At 55.7% G+C, this 24911-nt stretch overlaps 1 protein-coding gene across 1 annotated transcript; it reads left to right on the top strand.

Moving 5' to 3' along the window:
* Positions 1-24698, top strand: LOC120747870 (dystrobrevin beta-like; the record flags this gene model as incomplete). The annotated part of the gene is made up of 4 exons (XM_040053917.1): positions 1-86; positions 8284-8397; positions 12630-12726; positions 24678-24698. Coding segments are annotated over 4 exons (318 nt in total), but the record flags the coding sequence as incomplete, so codon positions are not given.
* Between the last annotated feature and the right edge of the window lie 213 nt (positions 24699-24911).

Raw genomic sequence — 24911 nt, 5'->3', positions numbered from 1 at the left:
CCCCGCCCGCCCGCAGACCTGGCGTTCAGCTTCGATGCCAACAAGCAGCAGAGGCAGCTGATCGCGGAGCTGGAGAGCAAGAACAGGTACGGCCCTGGGCGGGCTGGGGCGCGGCCCCGGGCACCTCCTGCCTCCCATCAGCCACGTCTGCTTTCCCACAGCCTTTCCCGGGGGCTGCAGTTGCCTCGTTAACTGATTAGCTGGTCATTAACATGCGTTAATTACCCGTGGGGAGGCGTTGATCTTCTCTGATCTTCCTGAAATCCTCTTCGGCAGCACTCAGCACATCCAGCAAACCTCGGGGCTGGGATCGGATCCCAGAGATCCCTGAGACCCCCAAATCCCGCAGCCCCGGGCTGAGCCCCCAGCAGGGAGGGGGGATTGTGCCCCCGTGCTCAGGTGAGACCCCACCTGCCCAGCCCTGGGGATTCCAGCAGCACAAAGACCTGGAGCTGCTGGAGAGAGCCCAGAGGAGCCACGGAGCTGCTCCAGGGCTGGAGCCAGGCTGGGAGAGCTGGGGGTGCTCACCTGGAGAGGAGAAGGATCCAGGGAGAGCTCCGAGCCCCTGCAGGGCCTAAAGGGGCTCCAGGAGAGCTGGAGAGGGGCTGGGGACGAGGGCTGGAGGGACAGGACACAGGGAATGGCTTGGAGCTGGAAAAGGGGAGATTTGGGTGGGATTTTGGGCAGGAATTGTTCCCTGGCAGGGTGTTGAGGCCCTGGCACAGCTGTGGCTGCCCCTGGATCCCTGGCAGTGCCCAAGGCTGGGTTGGAGCAGCCTGGCACAGCGGGAGGTGTCCCTGCCACGGCAGGGGTGGCACTGGGTGGGATTTGAGGTCTCCAGAGGATTTTTTGTCACCTCTGGAGCCGCTCAGGCTCTCCCGGTGTCCCAGTGCCCAGCTGGCACACAGCCCCCTGCCCAGGCACCCTCAGCACTGGGAAAAGGCTGCTCCAGGGAGGTTTGGAGCAGGAGCAGTTCCTGGAGAGCAGGAACAGCTCGGCCCTGGCACCGCTGTAGCTCCAGTGCTCCGCCAGGAGACCCTGCAGGCTCTGGAGCGGCTCCTGGAGATCCTGGCTGAGGGAGATCTCACTCGGGGAGCCCTGCCGGGAGAGCAGCTCAGCGGTTCTGTGTGCTGGCTTGGAGCAAAGCAGAGAGAGACTCCAAGGCAGAAAAAAAACAATTTAATAGGAGGGAAAAAAAAGAGGAAAATAAAATAATAAAATAAAATAAATGCAGTAGTACAAAAGATCACTGACAGAGTCCCAACACAGCCTGACACCCTGTTAGTCATGGTGGTGGTATCAGTCCAGATGAAGTGGTCCTGTTGAAGCAGTAATCCTGTAGAAGGTTTCCGTAGCTCTTGTTCTCTGGGAATCCAGTGGGTAAGGGCTCCCTGTGCTGCCCCAAATCCGAGATTATATCCAGGTGGGAATGCTTGGCTCCTCCCCCTGGGCAGAGCATCTCACAATGAGCTGAAATCATTCCATGAGTTTAACACTTCTGTGCTTTACGCATTTATAGACTTCCGTGCGTTATTTAAATCCTCTTTGACTTTGTTTTCACTTTTAACTCGCCCCCGTTCCGTTTTCCTTCGGGGCTCTCAGCTGTCCCCACACCTCTTGAGCACGGAGAGGCAATAACCTCTTCCTGTGGAGTTTTGGGGTCTGTCACTGTTATCTTTGGATAATCTGGGAACCTGGGCGATTTTCCTATTATCATTACTATTCTTCTGAGTTATCTACAAAAAGCTTTTTTTCCCCCGTCACACAGATTTTATTTTAATGTTACGTTTCAGCTTAAGAAACAGATCCACATTCGTCAGCGCCACCGTTTCTAAGTCCTGCTGACGGCAGAAATAAACTGCATTAACACAGCGAAGTTTTCTGGCGTCACGCACACAGCATCCGTTTTATTATTTGCGAAAAGCCAACTTTAGAGTCTGCATTTATAACGGGGCACAGGAGCTGCTTTCCCCCCGGGGTGTCCTGAGGGTTTCCTGTAGAAATTGCTCCTCTGCTGCGGACCCCAGGACGGTGTGGATGAAGAGAGATCTCTGAAGCTGGGTTTTAGAGGATGAGGTTTATTGTAAAGGATGTGAGGCCTTGCTCTGAGCTGCCAGGCTGCAGCTCCTGGCAAGGCCCAGGGAGTGAGGGAAGGGTGTTACCCTGGTTTTTCTGAGCCTTTTGATTTCCTTAAATGGAGTCAGATCTTTTTAGTTATTGTACAATATTAAGAGCAGTTTTCTACCTTTTTCCCACAGATGTAACATAAACAAATCCTTTGTTTTTCATTCTCTGTCCTTTGTTTGCATATTTCTAACCTGAAAACAATTGTAACAGACAGTTGGTCTGGCCACTGAGGCTGAGGGGTGGAAACCCCAAAAAGCCAATCTTCTGCTAGACCCAGAAATGTATAAAAAGTAAGAAATAAACAAAGGGTCTCTCTGCTCTCTCAGCTGTGAGCTGGAATCGGAAGGACCTTTGTGAAAATCTCTTGTCTGCGTGTGACTGCTCTGTGTGTCTCGGTGACAGAAGGGAGAGGCAGGGAGAGGAAGTTCCAGGGGAGGAAAGTCCTCGGGTGTGATCGGGATATGCAAAGCAATCACACAGAGATGAGAGATTTTGCAGGGCAGAGATGTTCCTCCGAGAGAGCCAAGGCCCAAAAGCCCCTCTGCCTGTTTATTTCTTACTTTTTATACATTTGTGGGTCTAGCAGAAGATTGGCTTTTTGGGGTTTCCACCCCTCAGCCTCAGTGGCCAGACCAACTGTCAGTTACAGTTGTTTTCAGGTTAGAAATATGCAAACAAAGGACAGGGAATGAAAAACAAAGGATTTGTTTATGTTACATCTGTGAGAAAAAGGTAGAAACTGCTCCTAATATTGTGCAGTAGCTAAAAAGTCTGACTCCATTTTTATGAACAATCAAAAGGCTTTAAAAAACTCAGAAGAACCAGGGTGACACTTGGGGAAGGGTGCCAGGCGAAGAGGAGAGAGCAAAGAGGCCAACCCACCCTCGCAGCCCCCTGATAAGGGGTCTCAAGGTGGGCTGGAACAGGGCTTGGGCCAATGGGGTTACAGATACCTGTAATAAATACGAGAGACCAAATTCAATAAATCAAATTTTAGAATTTATTTTGAGACAAAATAACAGTCTCCGATAGCCACAATTAAAAGGACAGCGTCGAACCCCGGGGTTTCGGCGCTGGGTGAGCGCGGTAACACACTCTGTCAGTCTGTCACACCCCAAGTTCACATTTTCAGTCTGAGGCGGCCCATTTTTATGCGTTGGTTCGCTGAGGGAAAATCGGGACTCCCGAGACTCCCCCTTCCGAGGCAGCCTCATTGGGTGTTCATGGTCGGGTTCTGGTGGGGTTGAAAGGATCTTCTCAGGAGAACAGCGTCGTGATTGCTGTGTCCGGGTACGGTGCAGAGATGTTAATGTCGGGAGGAGACGGGTGAGATATCGATCTGGCGTAATCACTCGGTTCTCCGGGTTCTCCATCTCCCTCTTCCGTCGTTTTGTTCTCCTCTAACGATTCCCGGCAGAAGTTTTCTCGTGTCCCTTTTCGTGTAATTCTTGGCACACTTTTCTCATGTCCCTCCCGTGCAATCTCTGGCAAAGGAACTCCTCGTGTCCCCCCTCGTGCTGTCTCAGTCCCAGTTAACCCATGGTGTACACGATTAGGAATGAACTTACATCTTACAGAGAATGAATTACATATCATAGCATTTAACACGGATTAACTTTAGGACATAGATCACATACCTGATACCTCAGGGGCGGGTTACAGGTGTGGGATGAACCATACATTGGGGTGAGACAGAACATTCCATCTGACCTCTGGGTCTGGCTGCAGGTGACCTTCAGCTGGTCACATCACTGTTTTCCCAGACATCCAGTAGCTCTCAAACATCAAAACTTGCTTTCAATTCTATCTCACTTACAGGTTTCACATTATCAGAGTCTAAGCAGTCGTGTTTATAGGGCTTTCTGGCTTCATCCTCCGCAGCAGTTTCCCTCTGCTCGGTGAGCTCTGCTCCTCGGGCTGAGCCAGCCTTGCGCTCTGAGGATGCGCCAGGTCTGAGCCGCGGGCTCCCAGCGCGCCCCAGCAACAGCGAGACGGCTTCTGCCCGACACGCTTCGCCAGAGAAAGGGGTTCAGTGAAGTCTGGGCTTGGACAGACAGCTGTGTGCCAGGGAAAGCTGGAGCCGCCCTGGGAATGGAGAATGGAAACCTGTTACCATGGTTTTTCTGAGGTTTTTTAAGGCCTTTTTGATTTTCATAAATGGAGTCAGATCTTTTTAGTTATTGTACAGTATTTAGAGCAGTTTTCTACCTTTTTCCCACAGATGTAACATAAACAAATCCTTTGGTTTTCCTTCTCTGTCCTTTGTTTGCATATTTCTAACCTGAAAACAATTGTAACAGACAATTGGTCTGGCCACTTGGCTGAGGGGTGGAAACCCCAGAAGCCAATCCACAGCCAGACCCACAAATGTATAAAAAGTAAGAAATAAACAAAGAGGTCTCTCTCCGCCTGGATTTCAGTTTTTGGGCTGGACGGAGAAACCTCTGCTCTGCAAAACCGCTTGTCTGCGTGTGGCTGCTGTGTGTGTCTCGGTGACAGAAACCCCCTCCCCTCTAAATTATTATAATTTTGTAATTAGGGGCTTTCAGGCAGAGATACGGGAAATAGGAGCAACAATTCTTTACTGGGAATATTAAAAAAAAAAAAGGAAAATATAAATGTAGTGGTACAAAAGAAAACAAGCAAGGGAGCAAACAAAATCCTGGAGAAGCCGTGTCAGGGTCAGGGATCCGAGCTGGCACCCTGTGCTCAGGGTGCTGGGAGCAGCCCAGATAAATCCTCCTGCAGTAACAGCTGTGGTTCTGGGGAGCGGAGATGGTCCTGTGGAAAGTCCAGTGGTGGTGAGATGGGTCCGGTCTTCCTCCGGGGATCCCGTGGAAAACCCGGATCCCTCGTGTCCTTCAGTGCCAGTTTTTATCCAGCTGGGAGCAGCTGGCTCCTCCCAGTGTGTGGAGCATCTCCCGGTGGGTGATGGAGTGTGTCCTGGTGTCACCGAGACACACAAAGCAGTCACACAAGACAAGAGATTTTCACAGAGGTTCTTCTGATCCAGCTCACAGCTGAGAGAGCCGAGAGAAGAGAGCCCCTTTGTTTATTTCTTACTTTTTATACATTTGTGGGTCCAGCAGAAGATTGGCTTTTTGGGGTTTCCACCCCTCAGCCTCAGTGGCCAGACCAATTGTCAGTTACAATTGTTTTCAGGTTAGAAATACGCAAACAAAGGACAGAGAATGAAAAACAAAGGATTTGTTTATATTACATCTGTGGGAAAAGGTAGAAAACTGCTTTAATATTGTACAATAACTAAAAAGATCTGACTCCATTTAAGAAAATCAAAAGGCTCAGAAGAACCAGGGTGACATCCTGGCAGTGGTGGGCACTGATGGGCCGTTATCAGGAGATGTCCCCGGGAGGGTGGAGGGAGGTGACAGAGACAACAAACACGGCCCCACCTGGGTCTAACGGCTGGGACGTTATCAGGGAGCATCCTCCTCTTCCCCCTGGAGTTAGGAGGATAAAACATCTCACAAAAAACAGCTTTCGACAGATGGAACAGGATTGCACATTTCTAGGTTACATAATCCGGGACAAATAATGGCAGAAGTGACCAACAGAATCAAACAAAAGTAACAAGAACCGAACGCGGTGCAGACAGAGCTCAGCGCCGGCTGAGGCATTCCAGAAAATAAATCAGCAGCTGAGCAGTTCTGTGCAGTCCTTTAAGCATCTGATGGTTCAGGTGGGACGAGTCGGCTTGGCGCTGACAGAAGCAGCTGCGGGTTTTGAGGAATAAAACCCGAGCAGTGCCCCTGCGCTGCGAAAAGGGAGGAAGAGAAACTTGTGGTGCTTCCTTTTAAAAGCCCCAAACGCCTTTCCCAAAGCGGGAACACCCCTGGAGGGGCGGGTGCCTCCCCGCCCTGCTCCTGCTGCCCTGCAGGGAATGGGGAAGGGATCTCGGGCAGTGCTGGAAGCGGAGCCCGTGTGCTCCTGGAGCCCTCCCCGAGCCCCTTCTGGGTGAGGGGCTGTACGGCAAATCTGGGAGGAAACCTCTGGAAAAAGCCGCCCCTCCTTCAAGCAGTCCAGGGAAAAAAAAAATCTCCTCAGAGAAAAGTGGGAAAAGCTGTTTATTTAACAAACAAAGCACCCGGAAGCATAAAGAATGAATATGAAACATGAAAGGTCTCGTTCTGGAGTCAGATGGTAAAATTGAGAGCGCTCTTGCCGTGGGTTAGCTCGGCTCGCTCAGTCTCTTATCAGTTCCTCCGGTGATGGAAAATGCCGTCCTGGGCCTGGTGGGCTCCCGGTGCTCTGCTGGGTTTTTCAGAGCAGGTTTAAACAGTCCCAAGAAAAAGAGGGAAAAAAAACCAGTCCAGGGAGCTGCTCTGCCTCAGCTAGCTAAACAAACTAAAAGCAAAGAGATCTCTGTCCCACTGTCTGTCCGTGCCTCAGATGAACACAGTCCGGGAGCTGGAAGGGGTAGGAGGGAATGTTGGTTCTCAGAACAAACTCTGCTTCTGCTTCTCCCTCAAAAGCACAGAACACAAAATCCAACATAAACAGAACGGGCAATTAAAGATACAAGCATCAGAAAGTCACCCTGGGACAGGGGCTCCCAGCGACGCTGCAGAGAGGGACTTCACCTTGGGAATAACAGATTTCCCAGGTCCTGCGGTGATCCCAGGGCTGCAGAGGTGTTCAGGAGCAGGGAGGACACTGAGCTTGTCCAGCTCTGGGATCTCAGTTCAGGGTGGACATTGACTGCTGTGTCCAGTTTGGGATGGACACTGAGTGCTGTGTCCAGTTCAGGGTGGACATTGAGTGCAGTGTCCAGCTCTGTCCCCTCAGTTCAGGGTGGACATTGAGTGCAGTGTCCAGCTCTGGGATCTCAGTTCAGGGTGGACATTGAGAGCTGTGTCCAGCTCTGTCCCCTCAGCTCAGGGTGGACATTGAGAGCTGTGTCCAGCTCTGTCCCCTCAGCTCAGGGTGGACATTGAGAGCTGTGTCCAGCTCTGTCCCCTCAGCTCAGGGTGGACATTGAGAGCTGTGTCCAGCTCTGTCCCCTCAGCTCAGGGTGGACATTGAGAGCTGTGTCCAGCTCTGTCCCCTCAGCTCAGGGTGGACATTGAGAGCTGTGTCCAGCTCTGTCCCCTCAGCTCAGGGTGGACATTGAGAGCTGTGTCCAGCTCTGTCCCCTCAGTTCAGGGTGGACATTGAGAGCTGTGTCCAGCTCTGTCCCCTCAGCTCAGGGTGGTCACTGAGACCCTTGAGCGTGTCCAGAGGAGGGAAGGAGGCTGGTGAGGGGCTGGGAACACAGCCCCTGTGAGGAAGGGCTGAGGGAGCTGGGGTTGTTGAGCCTGGAGAAAAGGAGCCTCAGAGGTGAGCCCATCACCCTGCACAGCTCCCTGAAAGGTGCCTGTGCTCACCTGGGGCTGGGCTCTTTCTGCAGGCAGCACTGACAGAAGCACAGGACACAGCCTCAGGCTGTGCCAAGGGGAATTCAGGCTGGATACCAGGAGAAAGTTTTTCACGGCAAGAATAATAAACGTGCCCGGGGAGGTGGTGGAGTCCCCGTCCCTGGAGGTGTTTAAAAACAGCCTGGATGTGGCCCTGGGGGCCGTGGTTTAGTTGAGGTGTTGGGGCTGGGCTGGACTCGATGATCTTGGAGATCTCTTCCACCCTGGTGATTCTGTGATTGATTCTGTGATTGATTCTGTGATTGTGTGATTGATTCTGTGATTGTGTGATTGATTCTATGATTGAGTCTGATTGAGTCTGTGATTGATTCTGTGATTGATTCTGTGATTGATTCTGTGATTGTTTCTGTGATTGATTCTGTGATTGGTTCTGTAATTCTGTGATTGATTCTGTGATTCTGTGATTGTTTCTGTGATTCTGTGATTGTTTCTGTGACTGATTCTGCGATTGATTCTGTGATTGTTCCTGTGATTGTTCCTGTGATTCTGTGATTGTTCCTGTGATTGTTCCTGCAATTGTTTCTGTGATTCTGTGATTGGTTCTGTAATTCTATGATTGATTTTGGGATTCTGTGATTGTTTCTGTGATTCTGTGATTGATTCTGCGATTGTTTCTGTGATTGTTCCTGTGTTTGTTTCTGTGTTTGTTCCTGTGTTTGTTTCTGTGATTCTGTGACTGTTTCTCTGATTCTGTGAACTCTCTCCTGTCGCTGTGCCCCAGGGAGATCCTGCAGGAGATCCAGCGCCTGCGGCTGGAACACGAGCAGGCCTCTCAGCCCACGCCCGAGAAGGCGCAGCAGAACCCGACCCTGCTGGCCGAGCTGCGGCTGCTGCGGTGAGGGGACACGGGCTGGGACACGGGACACGGGATGTGGGATATGGGACACGGGCTGGGACATGGGACATGGGACATGGGACATGGGATATGGGATATGGGACGTGGGACATGGGACACGGGATATGGGATATGGGACATGGGACACGGGATGTGGGATATGGGACGTGGGATATGGGACACGGGACACGGGCTGGGACATGGGACACGGGATGTGGGATATGGGACGTGGGATATGGGATATGGGACACGGGATGTGGGATATGGGACATGGGATATGGGATATGGGATATGGGATATGGGACACGGGATGTGGGATATGGGATATGGGATATGGGATATGGGATATGGGACACGGGCTGGGACATGGGACACGGGATGTGGGATATGGGACGTGGGACATGGGATATGGGACACGGGATATGGGATATGGGACGTGGGATATGGGACACGGGACACGGGCTGGGACATGGGACACGGGATGTGGGATATGGGACGTGGGATATGGGATATGGGATATGGGACACGGGATATGGGATATGGGACATGGGATATGGGACATGGGACATGGGATATGGGATATGGGACGTGGGATATGGGATATGGGACACGGGATATGGGATATGGGACACGGGATGTGGGATATGGGACGTGGGATATGGGACACGGGACACGGGCTGGGACATGGGACACGGGATGTGGGATATGGGACGTGGGACATGGGATATGGGACACGGGATATGGGATATGGGACACGGGCTGGGACATGGGACACGGGACACGGGATGTGGGATATGGGACGTGGGATATGGGACACGGGCTGGGACGTGGGACACGGGATGTGGGATATGGGACGTGGGACATGGGATATGGGACACGGGACACAGGCTGGAACGTGGGACATGGGCTGGGATATGGGACATGGGATATGGGACATGGGATACAGGCTGCGACATGGGAAATGGGATATGGGACATGGGACATGGGATATGGGACATGGGATATGGGATATGGGACACGGGATATGGGATATGGACTGGGACATGGGACACGGGCTGGGACATGGGACACTGGGACATGGGACACGGGACATGGGACATGGGACACAGACTGGGGACACTGGGACATGGGACATGTGACATGGGCTGGGGACACTGGGCCACTGGGGCAGGGCAGGGACAGGTCCTGGCCGGGCCATTCACAGCTGGGGCTGGGGCAGCACCTGGAGCTTCTCCGAGGGTTGAGGAGTAAATTAAATCCTCCCTCCAGGGGAATCCGTTTGTCCAGCACAGGGAAGTGTGTGTGGGAAGGGATCAGCAGCGCCGGGGCTTCTGCAGGGATTCCAGCCCCGGGGATCCCCTGATCCTGATCCCTGATCCTGATCCCGATCCTGATCCCTGTTCCTGATCCTGATCCTGATCCTGTTCCTGATCCTGATCCTGATCCCTGTTCCTGATCCTGATCCTGTTCCTGATCCTGATCCCTGATCCTGATCCCGATCCTGATCCCTATCCCTGTTCCTGATCCTAATCCCTGATCCGGATCCTGATCCTGATCCTGATCCTGATCCTGTTCCTGTTCCTGATCCTGATCCTGATCCTGATCCTGATCCTGTTCCTGATCCCTATCCCTGATCCTGATCCCGATCCTGATCCTGATCCCTGTTCCTGTTCCTGATCCTGATCCCGATCCTGATCCTGATCCCTGTTCCTGTTCCTGATCCTGATCCTGATCCTGTTCCTGATCCCTATCCCTGATCCTGATCCCGATCCTGATCCCTATCCCTGTTCCTGATCCTAATCCCTGATCCGGATCCTGATCCTGATCCTGATCCTGATCCTGTTCCTGTTCCTGATCCTGATCCTGATCCTGATCCTGATCCTGATCCCTGATCCTGATCCTGATCCCTATCCCTGATCCTGATCCCGATCCTGTTCCTGATCCTGATCCCTGCCACAGGCACAGGGAACAGCAGCGCTGCCACCCCAGAGCCTCGCTCTGAGGGAATTCCCACAGCTGGCAGCTTATCTGGGATGGGAAGGTGCTCCCCAAGATCCAGGTGCCCCCCAAGCTCCAGGATCTCCCCTATCTCCAGGTGCTCCCCAAGATCCAGGTGCCCCCCAAGCTCCAGGAGTTCCCCTATATCCAGGATCTCCCCTATCTCCAGGTGCTCCCCTAACCCCAGGTGCTCCCCTATCTCCAGGTGCTCCCCCAGCTCCAGGTGCTCCCCTATGTCCAGGTGCCCCCCAAGCTCCAGGATCTCCCCTGTCTCCAGGTGCTCCCCTATATCCAGGTGCTCCCCCAGCTCCAGGTGCTCCCCTATATCCAGGTGCTCCCCTAACCCCAGGTGCTCCCCCAGCTCCAGGTGCTCCCCTGTCTCCAGGTGCTCCCCTATCTCCAGGTGCTCCCCTAACCCCAGGTGCTCCCCTATCTCCAGGTGCTCCCCTAACTCCAGGTGCTCTCCTGTCTCCAGGATCTCCCCAGCCCGGGCAGGAAGGTTGGGATGTGATTTTTCTGGAAGCACCAGGCACAGTGCCGAGTTCGGGCTGTGGAAGGAGGGGGAGACGATCCATGGAAAATCACATCCCGTCTTTGGAACTCTGCAGGTGGCCCCGTGGGGATGAGTCAGCTCCGGCTCTGCTGCCAGCTGTGACCTTGCAGAGTCCCTGGATCCCTGTCCGGGCACTGCAGCCGTGCCTGCAGGACCAGGGAACCGGGAACCTCACAGCGTTTGGGCTGGAAGGGACCTCAGAGCCCACCCAGGGCCATGGGGGGACCCTAAATCCCACCAGTGCCACCCCTAGGGACCCTAAATCCCACCAGTGCCACTCCTAGGGACCCTAAATCCCACCAGTGCCACTCCTAGGGACCCTAAATCCCACCAGTGCCACTCCTAGGGACCCCAAAACTCATCCAGTGCCACCCCTGCCATGGCAGGGACACCTCCCGCTGTGCCAGACTGCTCCAACCCGGCCTTGGGCACTGCCAGGGATCCAGGGGCAGCCACAGCTGTGCCAGGGCCTCAACACCCTGCCAGGGAACAATTCCTGCCCCAAATCCCACCCAAATCCCCTCTGGAGCCGTTCCCTGTGTCCTGTCCCTGGGGTTCCTGGTGAAGATTCCCACTTCAGCTTCCTTGCAGATCCTTAGTTTAACCCCCTCAGCCCTCGGCGTACAAGGAGAGGAGCAAACACCCAGCGTGGTTCACGTTTGTTCGTATTCCGGGCTTTTCTGTCCTTTAGAGAACAAATTCCCAGGTTAAAATTCCCGGATTTTCCGCAGCGTGCCCGCAGCCAAGGGTCGGGTGTGTGATTGGTGATGTTTTGAGGTGGGATTGGGAGGTTCTGGATGCTCCAGAATCCCTGCAGAGGAACAAACAATCCCTTCCAACCCGCTTTTCCCTGAGCTCTCCCCTCACCTCCACACAGATCCTGGGGCTGGAGCTTCTCCTTTATCACTCACTCCTTGCTTTTTTCTTGAAACGCAAACCCCTGAGTCAGAATTCCCGAAATAGCCGCAGACAGGTTTTGGGAAGGGATGGGATGGGGAGCTCATTCCTGCTGTTGTCACCTGGCTGCTGTGTCACTCCTGGAGCGGCTCTGCCGAGTCTCCCGCAGCTTTTCCCTGCAGCTTTTCCCCTGCAGCTTTTCCCTGCAGCTTTTTCCTACAGCTTTTCCCCTGCAGCTTTTTCCTGCAGCTCTTCCCTGGAGCTTTTCCCCTGCAGCTTTTCCCTGCAGCTTTTCCCCTGCAGCTTTTTCCTGCAGCTCTTCCCTTTTCCCCCTCTTCCCTTTCCCTTTCCCTTTCCCTTTCCCTTTCCCTTTCCCTTTCCCATTCCCTTTCCCTTTCCCTTTCCCTTTCCCATTCCCATTCCCTTTCCCTTTCCCTTTCCCTTTCCCTTTCCCTTTCCCTTTCCCTTTCCCTTTCCCTTTCCCTTTCCCTTTCCCTTTCCCTTTCCCTTCCCTCCCACAGCTCCCCTGCCCTTGGCTGAGCTCCTCTGCCGGGCTCCCATGCTCAGACACATCAAAAACGGGATTTTCCCCTCAAAATCCCCAGCAGGGCTGGGAATTCTTCCCTCCGCCTGTGTCCGGAGCAGATCCCTGCCTTTGGGGGGATCTCTGGTGGGGGAATTGTCACCTCCAGCCCAGGTTTATCCGCGGGGTCGCTTTTGGCCGGGAGAATTCCCTGCGGAGGCTGCAGCTCCCCGGGTTCATCTCCTCCCGTCTCTTCCTCAGGCAGAGGAAGGATGAGCTGGAGCAGAGGATGTCGGCGCTGCAGGAGAGCAGGAGAGAGCTGATGGTGCAGCTGGAGGGGCTGATGAAGCTGCTCAAAGTAAGGAGCCTCCCTCCGGAGCGGCAGCGCATCCCTCCCTTCCGCGGCCGCCCTGGGATCCCAGCTTTGCTAAAAAACACCAAAACACAAACCTAAAACCCCTTCCTGAGGAGCAGGGAAAAGCCATTCCCACCCCAGCTCTGTGCAGGGCGCAGGGGCTCGTGGTTCTCCAGGTTCCTGTGGGTAAAACGCCCAGAACACGAGTTTGGAGAGGTTTAACATAGCTGGATTCGGTAACGGGCTCGGCACTTCCCAATCCCACAGGAAATAAACTGGGATCAGGGCAGGGAACGGGCAGGGAACGGGCTCGGCACTTCCCATTCCAACAGGAAATAAACTGGGATCAGGGCAGGGAACGGGCAGGGAACGGGCAGGGAACGGGCTCGGCACTTCCCATTCCTGCAGGAAATAAACCGGGAGCAGGGCAGGGAACGGGCTCGGCACTTCCCATTCCCGCGGGAAATAAACCGGGAGCAGGGCAGGGAACGGGCAGGGAACGGGCAGGGAACGGGCAGGGAACGGGCTCGGCACTTCCCATTCCAACAGGAAATAAACTGGGATCAGGGCAGGGAACGGGCAGGGAACGGGCTCGGCACTTCCCATTCCAACAGGGAAATAAACTGGGATCAGGGCAGGGGGTTCAGGTTTGGGTTCGGGTTCAGGTTCGTGTTTGGGTTCAGGTTTAAGTTTGGTTTCAGGTTCAGGTTCGGGTTCAGGTTTGGGTTTGTGTTTGGGTTCAGGTTTGGGTTTGTGTTTGGGTTCAGGTTCGGGTTCAGGTTTGTGTTTGGGTTCAGGTTCAGGTTTGGTTTCAGGTTCAGGTTCAGGTTTGGGTTTGTGTTTGGGTTCAGGTTTGGGTTTGTGTTTGGGTTCAGGTTCGGGTTCAGGTTTGTGTTTGGGTTCAGGTTCAGGTTTGGTTTCAGGTTCAGGTTCGGGTTCAGGTTTGTGTTTGGTTTCAGGTTTCGTTTCAGGTTCAGGTTTTGTTTGGGTTCAGGTTCGGGTTCAGGTTTGTGTTTGGGTGCAGGTTTGGGTTCAGGTTCAGGTTTTGTTTGGGTTCAGGTTTGGGTTCAGGTTTGTGTTTGGGTTAAGGTTCAGGTTTCGTTTCAGGTTCAGGTTTGGGTTTGTGTTTGGGTTCAGGTTTGGGTTTGGGTTCAGGTTTTGTTTGGTTTCAGGTTCGGGTTCAGGTTTGTGTTTGGGTTCATGTTTGGGTTTGGTTTCAGGTTCAGGTTCGGGTTCAGGTTTGTGTTTGGGTTCCTCGTGGGGGTTCCTTGGCTGTTTTTTGGGGTCCCCCCTGGGCTGAGCTCCCGCTGGTGACCGGGGCGCTCAGCTGTGTCACAGCTTTGTTCTCTCCGTGCTCTAAACCAAAGGGGCAAAGGCTCGGCCTTGGGGAGGGGTCGGTGCGGGACGAGGAGCCCCGGAGCTGCTGTGGGGCCGGGGGACGAGGGACACAGCTGGCAGGGTGACAGTGGCACCACGGTGACAGTGACAGTGGCACCGGGGTGACAGTGACACAGGGATGGCAGTGACACAGAGTGACAGTGGCACCGGGGTGACAGTGACACAGGGATGGCAGTGACAGCAAGGTGACAGTGACACAGGGTGACAGTGACACAGGGTGACAGTGACACAGAGTGACAGTGGCACCGGGGTGACAGTGACAGCAGGGTGACAGTGACACAGGGTGACAGTGACACATGGGATGGCAGTGGCACAGTGGTGACAGTGACAGCAGGGAGAGAGTGACAGCAGGGTGACAGTGACACAGGGATGGCAGTGACACAGGGTGACAGTGACAGCAGGGTGACAGTGACACAGGGTGACAGTGACAGCAGGGTGACAGTGACACAGGGTGACAGTGGCACAGGGTGACAGTGACACCAGGGTGACAGTGACACCAGGGTGACAGTGGCACAGGGGTGACAGTGGCACAGGGTGACAGTGGCACAGGGTGACAGTGGCACAGGGTGACAGTGACACCAGGGTGACAGTGGCACAGGGGTGACAGTGGCACAGGGTGACAGTGGCACAGGGTGACAGTGACACCAGGGTGACAGTGACACCAGGGTGACAGTGGCACAGGGGTGACAGTGGCACAGGGTGACAGTGGCACAGGGTGACAGTGGCACAGGGTGACAGTGACAGCAGGGTGACAGTGACACAGGGTGACAGTGGCACAGGGTGACAGTGACACAGGGGTGACAGTGACACAGGGTGACAGTGACACAGGGTGACAGTGACACATGGGATGGCAGTGGCACAGTGGTGACAGTGACAGCAGGGAGAGAGTGACAGCAGGGTGACAGTGACACAGGGATGGCAGTGACACAGGGTGACAGTGACAGCAGGGTGACAGTGACACAGGGTGACAGTGACAGCAGGGTGACAGTGACACAGGGTGACAGTGGCACAGGGTGACAGTGACACCAGGGTGACAGTGACACCAGGGTGACAGTGGCACAGGGGTGACAGTGGCACAGGGTGACAGTGGCACAGGGTGACAGTGGCACAGGGTGACAGTGACACCAGGGTGACAGTGGCACAGGGGTGACAGTGGCACAGGGTGACAGTGGCACAGGGTGACAGTGACACCAGGGTGACAGTGGCACAGGGGTGACAGTGGCACAGGGTGACAGTGGCACAGGGTGACAGTGGCACAGGGTGACAGTGACAGCAGGGTGACAGTGACACAGGGTGACAGTGACACAGGGTGACAGTGACACAGGGGTGACAGTGGCACAGGGGTGACAGTGACACAGGGGTGACAGTGGCACAGGGGTGACAGTGGCACAGGGTGACAGTGGCACAGGGTGACAGTGACACCAGGGTGACAGTGGCACAGGGGTGACAGTGGCACAGGGTGACAGTGGCACAGGGTGACAGTGGCACAGGGTGACAGTGACAGCAGGGTGACAGTGACACAGGGTGACAGTGGCACAGGGTGACAGTGACACAGGGGTGACAGTGACACAGGGTGACAGTGGCACAGGGTGACAGTGACACAGGGGTGACAGTGACACAGGGTGACAGTGACAGCAGGGTGACAGTGACACAGGGTGACAGTGACACAGGGGTGACAGTGACACAGGGTGACAGTGGCACAGGGTGACAGTGACACAGGGGTGACAGTGACACAGGGTGACAGTGACACAGGGTGACAGTGACACCAGGGTGACAGTGACACAGGGTGACAGTGGCACAGGGGTGACAGTGACACAGGGTGACAGTGACACAGGGTGACAGTGGCACAGGGTGACAGTGACAGCAGGGTGACAGTGACACAGGGTGACAGTGGCACAGGGTGACAGTGACACAGGGGTGACAGTGACACAGGGTGACAGTGGCACAGGGTGACAGTGACACAGGGGTGACAGTGACACAGGGTGACAGTGACACAGGGTGACAGTGACACCAGGGTGACAGTGGCACAGGGGTGACAGTGACAGCAGGGTGACAGTGACACCAGGGTGACAGTGACACAGGGTGACAGTGACACAGGGTGACAGTGACACCAGGGTGACAGTGGCACAGGGGTGACAGTGACAGCAGGGTGACAGTGACTCAGGGATGGCAGTGACACAGGGTGACAGTGACACAGGGTGACAGTGACACAGGGTGACAGTGACAGCAGGGTGACAGTGGCACAGGGGTGACAGTGACACCAGGGTGACAGTGACACAGGGTGACAGTGACACAGGGTGACAGTGGCACAGGGGTGACACACCAGCTGTAGGCACATCTGGATGGTCCCAGGAACATCCGGAGCTCCCCTGCGCTGGGATCAGTGAATTCCCAATGTCTGGCACTCAGAGAAGCCATCACGCCTCAGCTCAGGCTTCTGTCCTGGGGAGGAATTCCATCCCCTCATCCTGGGGAGGAATTCCATCCCCTCATCCTGGGGAGGAATTCCAGCTCCTCATCCTGGGGAGGAATTCCAGCTCCTCATCCTGGGGAGGAATTCCAGCTCCTCATCCTGGGGAGGAATTCCATCCCCTCATCCTGGGGAGGAATTCCAATTCTTCATCCTGGGGAGGAATTCCAGCTCCTCATCCTGGGGAGGAATTCCAGCTCCTTCATCCTGGGGAGGAATTCCAATTCTTCATCCTGGGGAGGAATTCCAGCTCCTCATCCTGGGGAGGAATTCCAGCTCCTCATCCTGGGGAGGAATTCCAGCTCCTCATCCTGGGGAGGAATTCCTGCTCCTCATCCTGGGGAGGAATTCCAGCTTATCCTCCTGGGGAGGAATTCCTCCTCCTCATCCTGGGGAGGAATTCCAGTTCTTCATCCTGGGAAGGAATTCCAGCTCCTCATCCTGGTCAGGAATTCCATGCCCTCATCCTGGTGAGGAATTACAGCCCTTCATCCTGGGGAGGAATTCCATGCCCTCATCCTGGTGAGGAATTCCGTGCCCTCGCCCTGGGGCAGGGATGTCCACGCAGGGGGAATGATCCAGCTGCCCTCGGCGGGGCCTGGCTGTTCCCTCCCTGTGCCCTGAGCCAGGCACACCGCCCGTCTTCGGGAATTCCGGTTTTCCTGAGCCCAGTGGTTCTGCTCCGTGTTTGTCCTGCCCAGCCCATCCATGTCTGACTCCGAATTTCACAGGAATCTTGGAATCCCAGACTGGTCTGGGTGGGAAGGGACCCCAAAACTCACCCAGTTCCCCCCCTGCCATGGCAGGGACACCTCCCGCTGTGCCAGGCTGCTCCAGCCCGGCCTTGGGCACTGCCAGGGATCCAGGGGCAGCCACAGCTGTGCCAGGGCCTCAACACCCTGCCAGGGAACAATTCCTGCCCAAAATCCCATCCAAATCTCCCCTTTTCCAGCTCCAAGCCATTCCCTGTGTCCTGTGCCTCCAGCCCTTGGCCCCAGCCCCTCTCCAGCTCTCCTGGAGCCCCTTCAGCCCCTGCCAGGTCCCATTTCGGACACCCCAATGAGATTTTCTCTTCTTTAAGTTGCCTCCCGCCCCTGTTTGAGTATCCACACCCCAGTCCTGGGCGTTCCCGATCCATCCCAATTCCCCTGCCCTGCACGTAGCTCCTCTGGCTCAGGCAATTTTCTGAAGCTGCTGCGAGTTCCCCCAGGCTGCTGAGCTGAAAATGTCATTTCTCGTGGATATTTGGACACTTTTCCCCGTTCTTGGTGGGATCTCGCCCCTGGCCCCGGGCACTGTTTTGTTCCTGATGTCAGTGTTTGCTTCCAGCTCTCGTTTTCGGTGCTTTTAGCCCTGCCAGACGCGATTTCCCCCTGCCAGGTTTTGGCTTCCCTCATGGCTTGGAGCTCCTCGGAGCTGTTCATGTATAATTCACATTGGCTCTTAAGCTTTTATGGGTTTGGGGTTGTTTTTATCCCCTTTTCTTACGCGGTATTTTTTTGCATTATTAATGCTGCCTTCGTCTCACCGTTTCGGGCTGGGTTCAGCTCGGCCCAGCTGAGATTTTTGGGGTGTCAAATCCCTCTCTGAAGAAAAGGAGAGGGAGGAAAGAACTCAAAGGAGTCAGCAGCTTCTTCCCAATGGGGAGTGCTGATCCCTGCTCTCTGATCCCTGCTCTCTGATCTCTGATCTCTGCTCTCTGCTCTCTGATCCCTGATCCCTGATCCCTGATCCCTGCTCTCTGATCCCTGCTCTCTGATCCCTGCTCTCTGCTCTCTGCTCTCTGATCTCTGATCTCTCCTCTCTGATCCCTGATCCCTGATCCCTGCTCTCTGATCCCTGCTCTCTGCTCTCTGCTCTCTGCTCTCTGCTCTCTGATCTCTGATCTCTCCTCTCTGATCCCTGATCTCTGATCCCTGCTCTCTGATCCCTGCTCTGCTCCCTGATCTCTGATCCCTGCTCCCTGATCCCTGCTCTCTGCTCCCTGCTCTCTGATCTCTGCTGTCTGATCTCTGCTCTCTGTGACCTGACAGGACCCAGGGCAGGGCTGGAGCTGTGCCAGGGGGGGTTTGGGATGGATTTTGGGAAAGGTTCTTCCCCCAGAGGGTGCTGGAGCTGTGCCAGGGGGGTTTGGGATGGATTTGGGGAAAGGTTCTTCCCCCAGAGGGTGCAGGAGCTGTGCCAGGGGGGTTTGGGATGGATTTTAGGAAAGGTTCTTCCCCCAGAGGGTGCTGGAGCTGTGCCAGGGGGGTTTGGGATGGATTTTGGGAAAGGTTCTTCCCCCAGAGGGTGCTGGCACTGCCCAGGCTCCCAGGGAATGGGCACGGCCCCAGAGCTCCAGGATTGCTCGGGCAGCGCTCCAGGGATGCCCAGGGCGGGATTTTGGGGGCTCTGTGCAGGTCCAGGGTGGGGCTGGGTGGTCCCTGGGGTTCTTCCAGCTCAGGGCATTCCGTGGTTCAGGAAAGCCCATCCATGGGAGGCCGTCCCCAGCTGGCCTCTGGAGGTTCATCCATTCTCCTCATGGTGGTTGGACCAGAGCAGGGAAAGGCCTGGAACAGGATCCATTCCCAGACAAACCATTCCTGTTCCATGATTTCTGCTCCTGTTCTGTGATTTCTGTTCCTGTTCTGTGATTTCTGTTCCTGTTCTGTGAATTCTGCTCCTGTTCTGTGAATTCTGCTCCTGTTCTGTGATTTCTGTTCCTGTTCTGTGATTTCTGTTCCCATTTCTTTGATTTCTGTTCCTGTTCTGTGAATTCTGCTCCTGTTCTGTGAATTCTGCTCCTGTTCTGTGATTTCTGTTCCTGTTCTGTGAATTCTGCTCCTGTTCTGTGATTTCTGTTCCCATTTCTTTGATTTCTGTTCCTGTTCTGTGATTTCTGTTCCATTTCTGTGATTTCTCTTCCCATTTCTGTGATTTCTGACCATTTCTATTTCTGTGATTTCCCATTTCTGTGATTTCTGTAATTTCTGACCATTCCCATCCCGTGATTTCCCATTTCTCTGATTTCTGTGATTTCTGACCATTTCTATTTCTGTGATTTCCCATTTCTGTGATTTCTGACCATTCCCATTCCGTGATTTCCCATTTCAGTGATTTCTGACCATTCCCATTCTGTTATATCTGTGATTTCTGACCATTCCCATCCCGTGTTTTCCCATTTCTCTGATTTCTGTGATTTCTGACCATTCCCATCCCGTGATTTCCCATTTCTCTGATTTCTGACCATTCCCATTCCACGATTTCTCACCATTTCTGCTTGTTTGTGCAGGGTTATTTCACCCCCTGCGGCTCCTGCCCTGCTGTTCCTGCGCCCTCCCAGCCCACTGCAGCTGAGCCAATATCGGGGTTTTGGAGTGACTCCCACCAATCATCCGCTTCTCTCCAGTGTTTCCATGGGAATTTCATGGGATCACCCACCGGGGAGGAAGGGAGGGAACAGAGGCCGTGGCTGCCCCATCCCTGGCAGGGTTTCAGGGGTGTGGAGCACCCCGGGGCGGTGCTGGGTGTCCCGTGGGTGCAGGCTGGGATTTCGGGTCCCTGCCCACCCCGGCCCCTCCGGACGCGTTTCCATCCATCCCCCGCATTTCCATCCATCCCCGGCGTTTCCATCCAGCCCCTCTGGATGCATTTCCATCCATCCCCAGCGTTTCCATCCATCCCCGGCGTTTCCATCCATCCCTGGCATTTCCATCTATCCCCAGTGTTTCCATCCATCCCCTCCGGACGCGTTTCCATCCATCCCTGGCATTTCCATCCATCCCCTCTGGATGTGTTTCCATCCATCCCCAGCATTTCCATCCATCCCCTCCGGACGCATTTCCATCCATCCCCAGCGTTTCCATCCATCCCTGGCATTTCCATCTATCCCCAGTGTTTCCATCCATCCCCGGCGTTTCCATCCATCCCTGGCATTTCCATCTATCCCCAGTGTTTCCATCCATCCCCTCCGGACACGTTTCCATCCATCCCCGGCGTTTCCATCCATGCCCAGCGTTTCCATCCATCCCCTCTGGACGCGTTTCCATCCAGCCCCGGCATTTCCATCCAGCCCCTCTGGATGTGTTTCCATCCATCCCCAGCGTTTCCATCCATCCCCGGTGTTTCCATCCATCCCCTCCGGACGCATTTCCATCCGTCTCCTCCGGACGCGTTCCCATCCATCCCCTCCGGACGCGTTCCCATCCATCCCCTCCGGACGCATTTCCATCCGTCTCCTCCGGACGCGTTCCCATCCATCCCCTCCGGACGCGTTTCCATCCATCCCCTCTGGACGCGTTCCCATCCATCCCCTCCGGACGCGTTCCCATCCATCCCCAGCGTTCCTATCCATCCCCTCCGGACGTGTTCCCATCCATCCCCTCCGGACGCGTTCCCATCCATCCCCAGCGTTCCCATCCATCCCCTCCGGACGCGTTCCCATCCATCCCCTCCGGACATGTTTCCATCCATCCCCAGCGTTTCCATCCATGCCCTCTGGATGCGTTTCCATCCATCCCCTCTGGACATGTTCCCATCCATCCCCTCCGGACACGTTTCCATCCATCCCCAGCGTTCCCATCCATCCCCTCCGGACACGTTCCCATCCATCCCCTCCGGACACGTTCCCATCCATCCCCTCCGGACGCGTTTCCATCCATCCCCTCCGGACGCGTTCCCATCCATCCCCTCTGGACACGTTCCCATCCATCCCCTCTGGACGCGTTTCCATCCATCCCCGGCGTTCCCATCCATCCCCTCCGGACGCGTTCCCATCCATCCCCTCTGGACACGTTCCCATCCATCCCCTCTGGACGCGTTTCCATCCATCCCCGGCGTTCCCATCCATCCCCTCCGGACGCGTTCCCATCCATCCCCTCCGGACGCGTTCCCATCCATCCCCTCCGGACGCGTTCCCATCCATCCCCGGCGTTCCCATCCATCCCCTCCGGACGCGTTCCCATCCATCCCCGGCGTTCCCATCCATCCCCGCCGTTCCCTCCCCTGCCGTCAGCTCTGCTTTCCTCCCTGGGGGATCCCTGCCCGCTCCTCCCCGGGCTTTCGGCGCCAGCTCCACGGAAATCCAGCAGACGCATCCCATTTCCCTGCTTCCATTTCCTCCTCGGCAGTTTCCTGCCGCTTTCTCCGGGGATTTGTCCCCAGCCCCGGGCAGCTCCGTCCCTCCTCGGAGGGTTTGTGCACGTCTCCACTCGCTGCCAAGGCCTCGCTTTTCAGAACAACAACTCTTCTGTTTCGGGGAGATAATTTAGGATCTTCTCCCTGACCTGGGCCCCGGTGCTGGCGGAAGGCACAAGTGTGGGATTTGGGATTTGGGATCTGAGATCTGGGATTTGAGATCTGGGATTTGAGGTTTGGGATTTGGGATCTGGAATCTGGGATTTGAGATCTGGCATCTGGGATTTGGGATTTGAGGTTTGGGATTTGGGATCTGGGATTTGGGATGTGGGATTTGAGATTTGGGATGTAGGATCTGGTATTTGGGATGTGGGATTTGAGATTTGGGATGTAGGATCTGGTATTTGGGATGTGGGGTTTGAGATTTGGGATGTAGGATCTGGTATTTGGGATGTGGGGTTTGAGATTTGGGATCTGGTATTTGGGATGTGGGATCTGGGATTTCGGATCTGGGATTTCGGATTTGGGATCTGATATTTGGGATGTGAGATGTGGGATTTGGGATGTGAGGTGCTGGATTTGAGATTTGGGATTTGAGATTTGGAATCTGGGATTTGAGATTTGGGATCTGGGATTTTGGATTGGGATCTGGGATTTGGGGTGTGAGATGTGGGATTTGGGATGTGAGATGTTGGATATGAGATTTGGGATTTGAGATTTGGAATCTGGGATTTGGGATCTGGGATTTGGAATTTGGGATTTGGGATCTGGGATTTAGGATGTGGGGTGTGGGGAGGGCACTGAGCAGGGCCAGGCCCCCACGTCTGCCCAACAGCCCCGAAGTCACAGCTGAAGGAGCCCCAGGCTTTGGGAGAAGATCCCAGAAATGTCTGCTCAGAACCATGGAATTCTCCCCCAGCCGTTCCCAGGCTCCTCTGCAGGGCCGGGTGGGAAAAGAGCTTTAAATGAAGGGAGAGGTCCTGGTTAATCCTGCTCAGACGGGAGATCAGCGAGGGGAGGTGGATAAACGGCTCCCTGGATTTCCAGGCCAGGAGGAGCTTTGATCCCACGAGTTTTAATTCCATGACCTGAATTCCTGGGGGGCTGTGCTGGCGGAGGGAGCAGAGCGCTGGAATCGCCGCTTTGGGGGGGACAAAGGCTCAGCAGCACCCCGGGGCCACACACAGGGGACAAAATCCACGGAAAGGCCGGGATCTCCAAGGGATCTCCGGACTGGGGGGCATTTCGCTCCTTCCCAGCGATTCCCCTGCAGCTGCGGGCAGGATGTCTTCAGGTCCAACCCCAGTGGACATTTCCCTGCTTCCAAAGGGGAGAAATTCCCCATTTTTTTGTCCTCCCAGTCGGGAGGGGTCAGGACCCGCTCCGTTCCTCCGCGGCCCCTCGGTGCCTTGGCCTCAGCCTCCGCTCCCTGGCTCCTGATCCCGGCAGCTCCCGGAGGCGCTGCAGGGCCCCTGGGAGCTGCCCGGGGCTGCTGGAGCTCCGTGCTGGAACGTTTGGTGTCCGGACACTCCCCATGGCCGCTCCCGATGGGCTCCGGGGATGGAGCCGGCGCCTGTCGGATCGAGGGCAGCGCAGGAGAACTCAGGGCTGGAGCAGGGGAGGATCACGGGATCCTGGGGAGGCCGGGGCTGGAGGGGAGCACAAACCCCAACATGGGAGACAGGGACAGGGACAGGGACAGGGACAGGGACAGGGACAGAGGGACACAGGGACAGGGACACAGGGACGGGGACAGGGACACAGGGACAGGGACAGGGACAGGGACAGGGACAGAGGGACACAGGGACAGGGACACAGGGACGGGGACAGGGACACAGGGACAGGGACAGGGACAGGGACAGGGATACAGGGACAGGGACAGGGACAGGGACACAGGGACAGGGACACAGGGACGGGGACAGGGACACAGGGACGGGGACAGGGACAGGGACAGGGACAGGGACAGGGACAGGGACAGGGACACAGGGACAGGGACACAGGGACACAGGGACACAGGGAAAGGGACACAGGGACACAGGGACACAGGGACACAGGGAAAGGGACACAGGGACAGGGACAGGGACACAGGGACAGGGACACAGGGACAGGGACAGGGACACAGGGACAGGGACACAGGGACAGGGACAGGGACACAGGGACACAGGGACAGGGACACAGGGACAGGGACAGGGACAGGGACAGGGACAGGGACAGGGACAGGGACACAGGGACAGGGACAGGGACACAGGGACAGGGACACAGGGACACAGGGGACAGGGACACAGGAACACAGAGACACAGGGACAGGGATACAGGGACAGGGACAGAGGGACAAGGACACAGGGACACAGGGACACAGGGACACAGGGACACAGGGACACAGGGACAGGGACAGGGATACAGGGACAGGGATACAGGGACACAGGGACACAGGCACAGGGATACAGGGACACAGGGACAGGGACAGAGACACAGGGACAGGGATACAGGGACAGGGACACTTCCCAGGGACAGGGACAGGGACACCTCCCCTGGGGCCAGCACAGGTCCTGCCCCGAGCAGCAGCCACCCCTGGCTGTCCTGTCCCGTGTCCCAGGGATCCGTGCCCATCCCGTGTGTCCCTCTGCGGCCACCACCGGGCACGGGGACACTGGCACAAATGTCACCTGTGCTGTCCCTGGTGCAGCCCTCCTGTCCCACGCCCTGCCTTCAGCCGCAGCGGGATGGCACTGAGCGAAACGTCACCCAGGGCCCGGAGTGTCCTGGGGAATTCCGGCATTTCCGTGGATCTGGTCCCGTCACAGAGGGGAGCCAGGCGGGTCTGAGGCCGTGTTCCCGTGTTCCCGGCTCCTGCCGCGCTGGCAGCATTCCCGTCCTTTCCCTGTGGGTTTGTGTGACCATCGGCCTCTTCCCGTGATCTGATCTCTCCCCTCTCTCTCCACCTTTTCCTTCTGCGTCTCCACGTCTCCAGGAGGAGGAGCAGAAGCAGGCCGTGAGTTGACTTCACCTTCTGGGTGATCTTTTTTTTTTATTCCCTCCCTCCCTTCCTGCATGAAATCCGTTCCCTGTTAATTGGCTGGGGGGCAAATAAACCCTGGGAATGGGGAGGGGGCTTCTCCTGCTCGGGAGCTGGGGCTCAGCCTCCCCCAGCCCCCAGCGGGGCGAGGCTGGAGTTATCCCGGAGTTATCCCGGAGTTATACTGGA

The sequence above is a fragment of the Hirundo rustica genome, unplaced genomic scaffold, assembly GCF_015227805.2.
Source record: "Hirundo rustica isolate bHirRus1 unplaced genomic scaffold, bHirRus1.pri.v3 scaffold_248_arrow_ctg1, whole genome shotgun sequence".
In the NCBI taxonomy this organism is placed as follows: domain Eukaryota; kingdom Metazoa; phylum Chordata; class Aves; order Passeriformes; family Hirundinidae; genus Hirundo; species Hirundo rustica.
The sequence above is the reverse complement of the archived record's forward strand: the minus strand, read 5'-3'. Positions and strand labels throughout refer to the sequence as shown.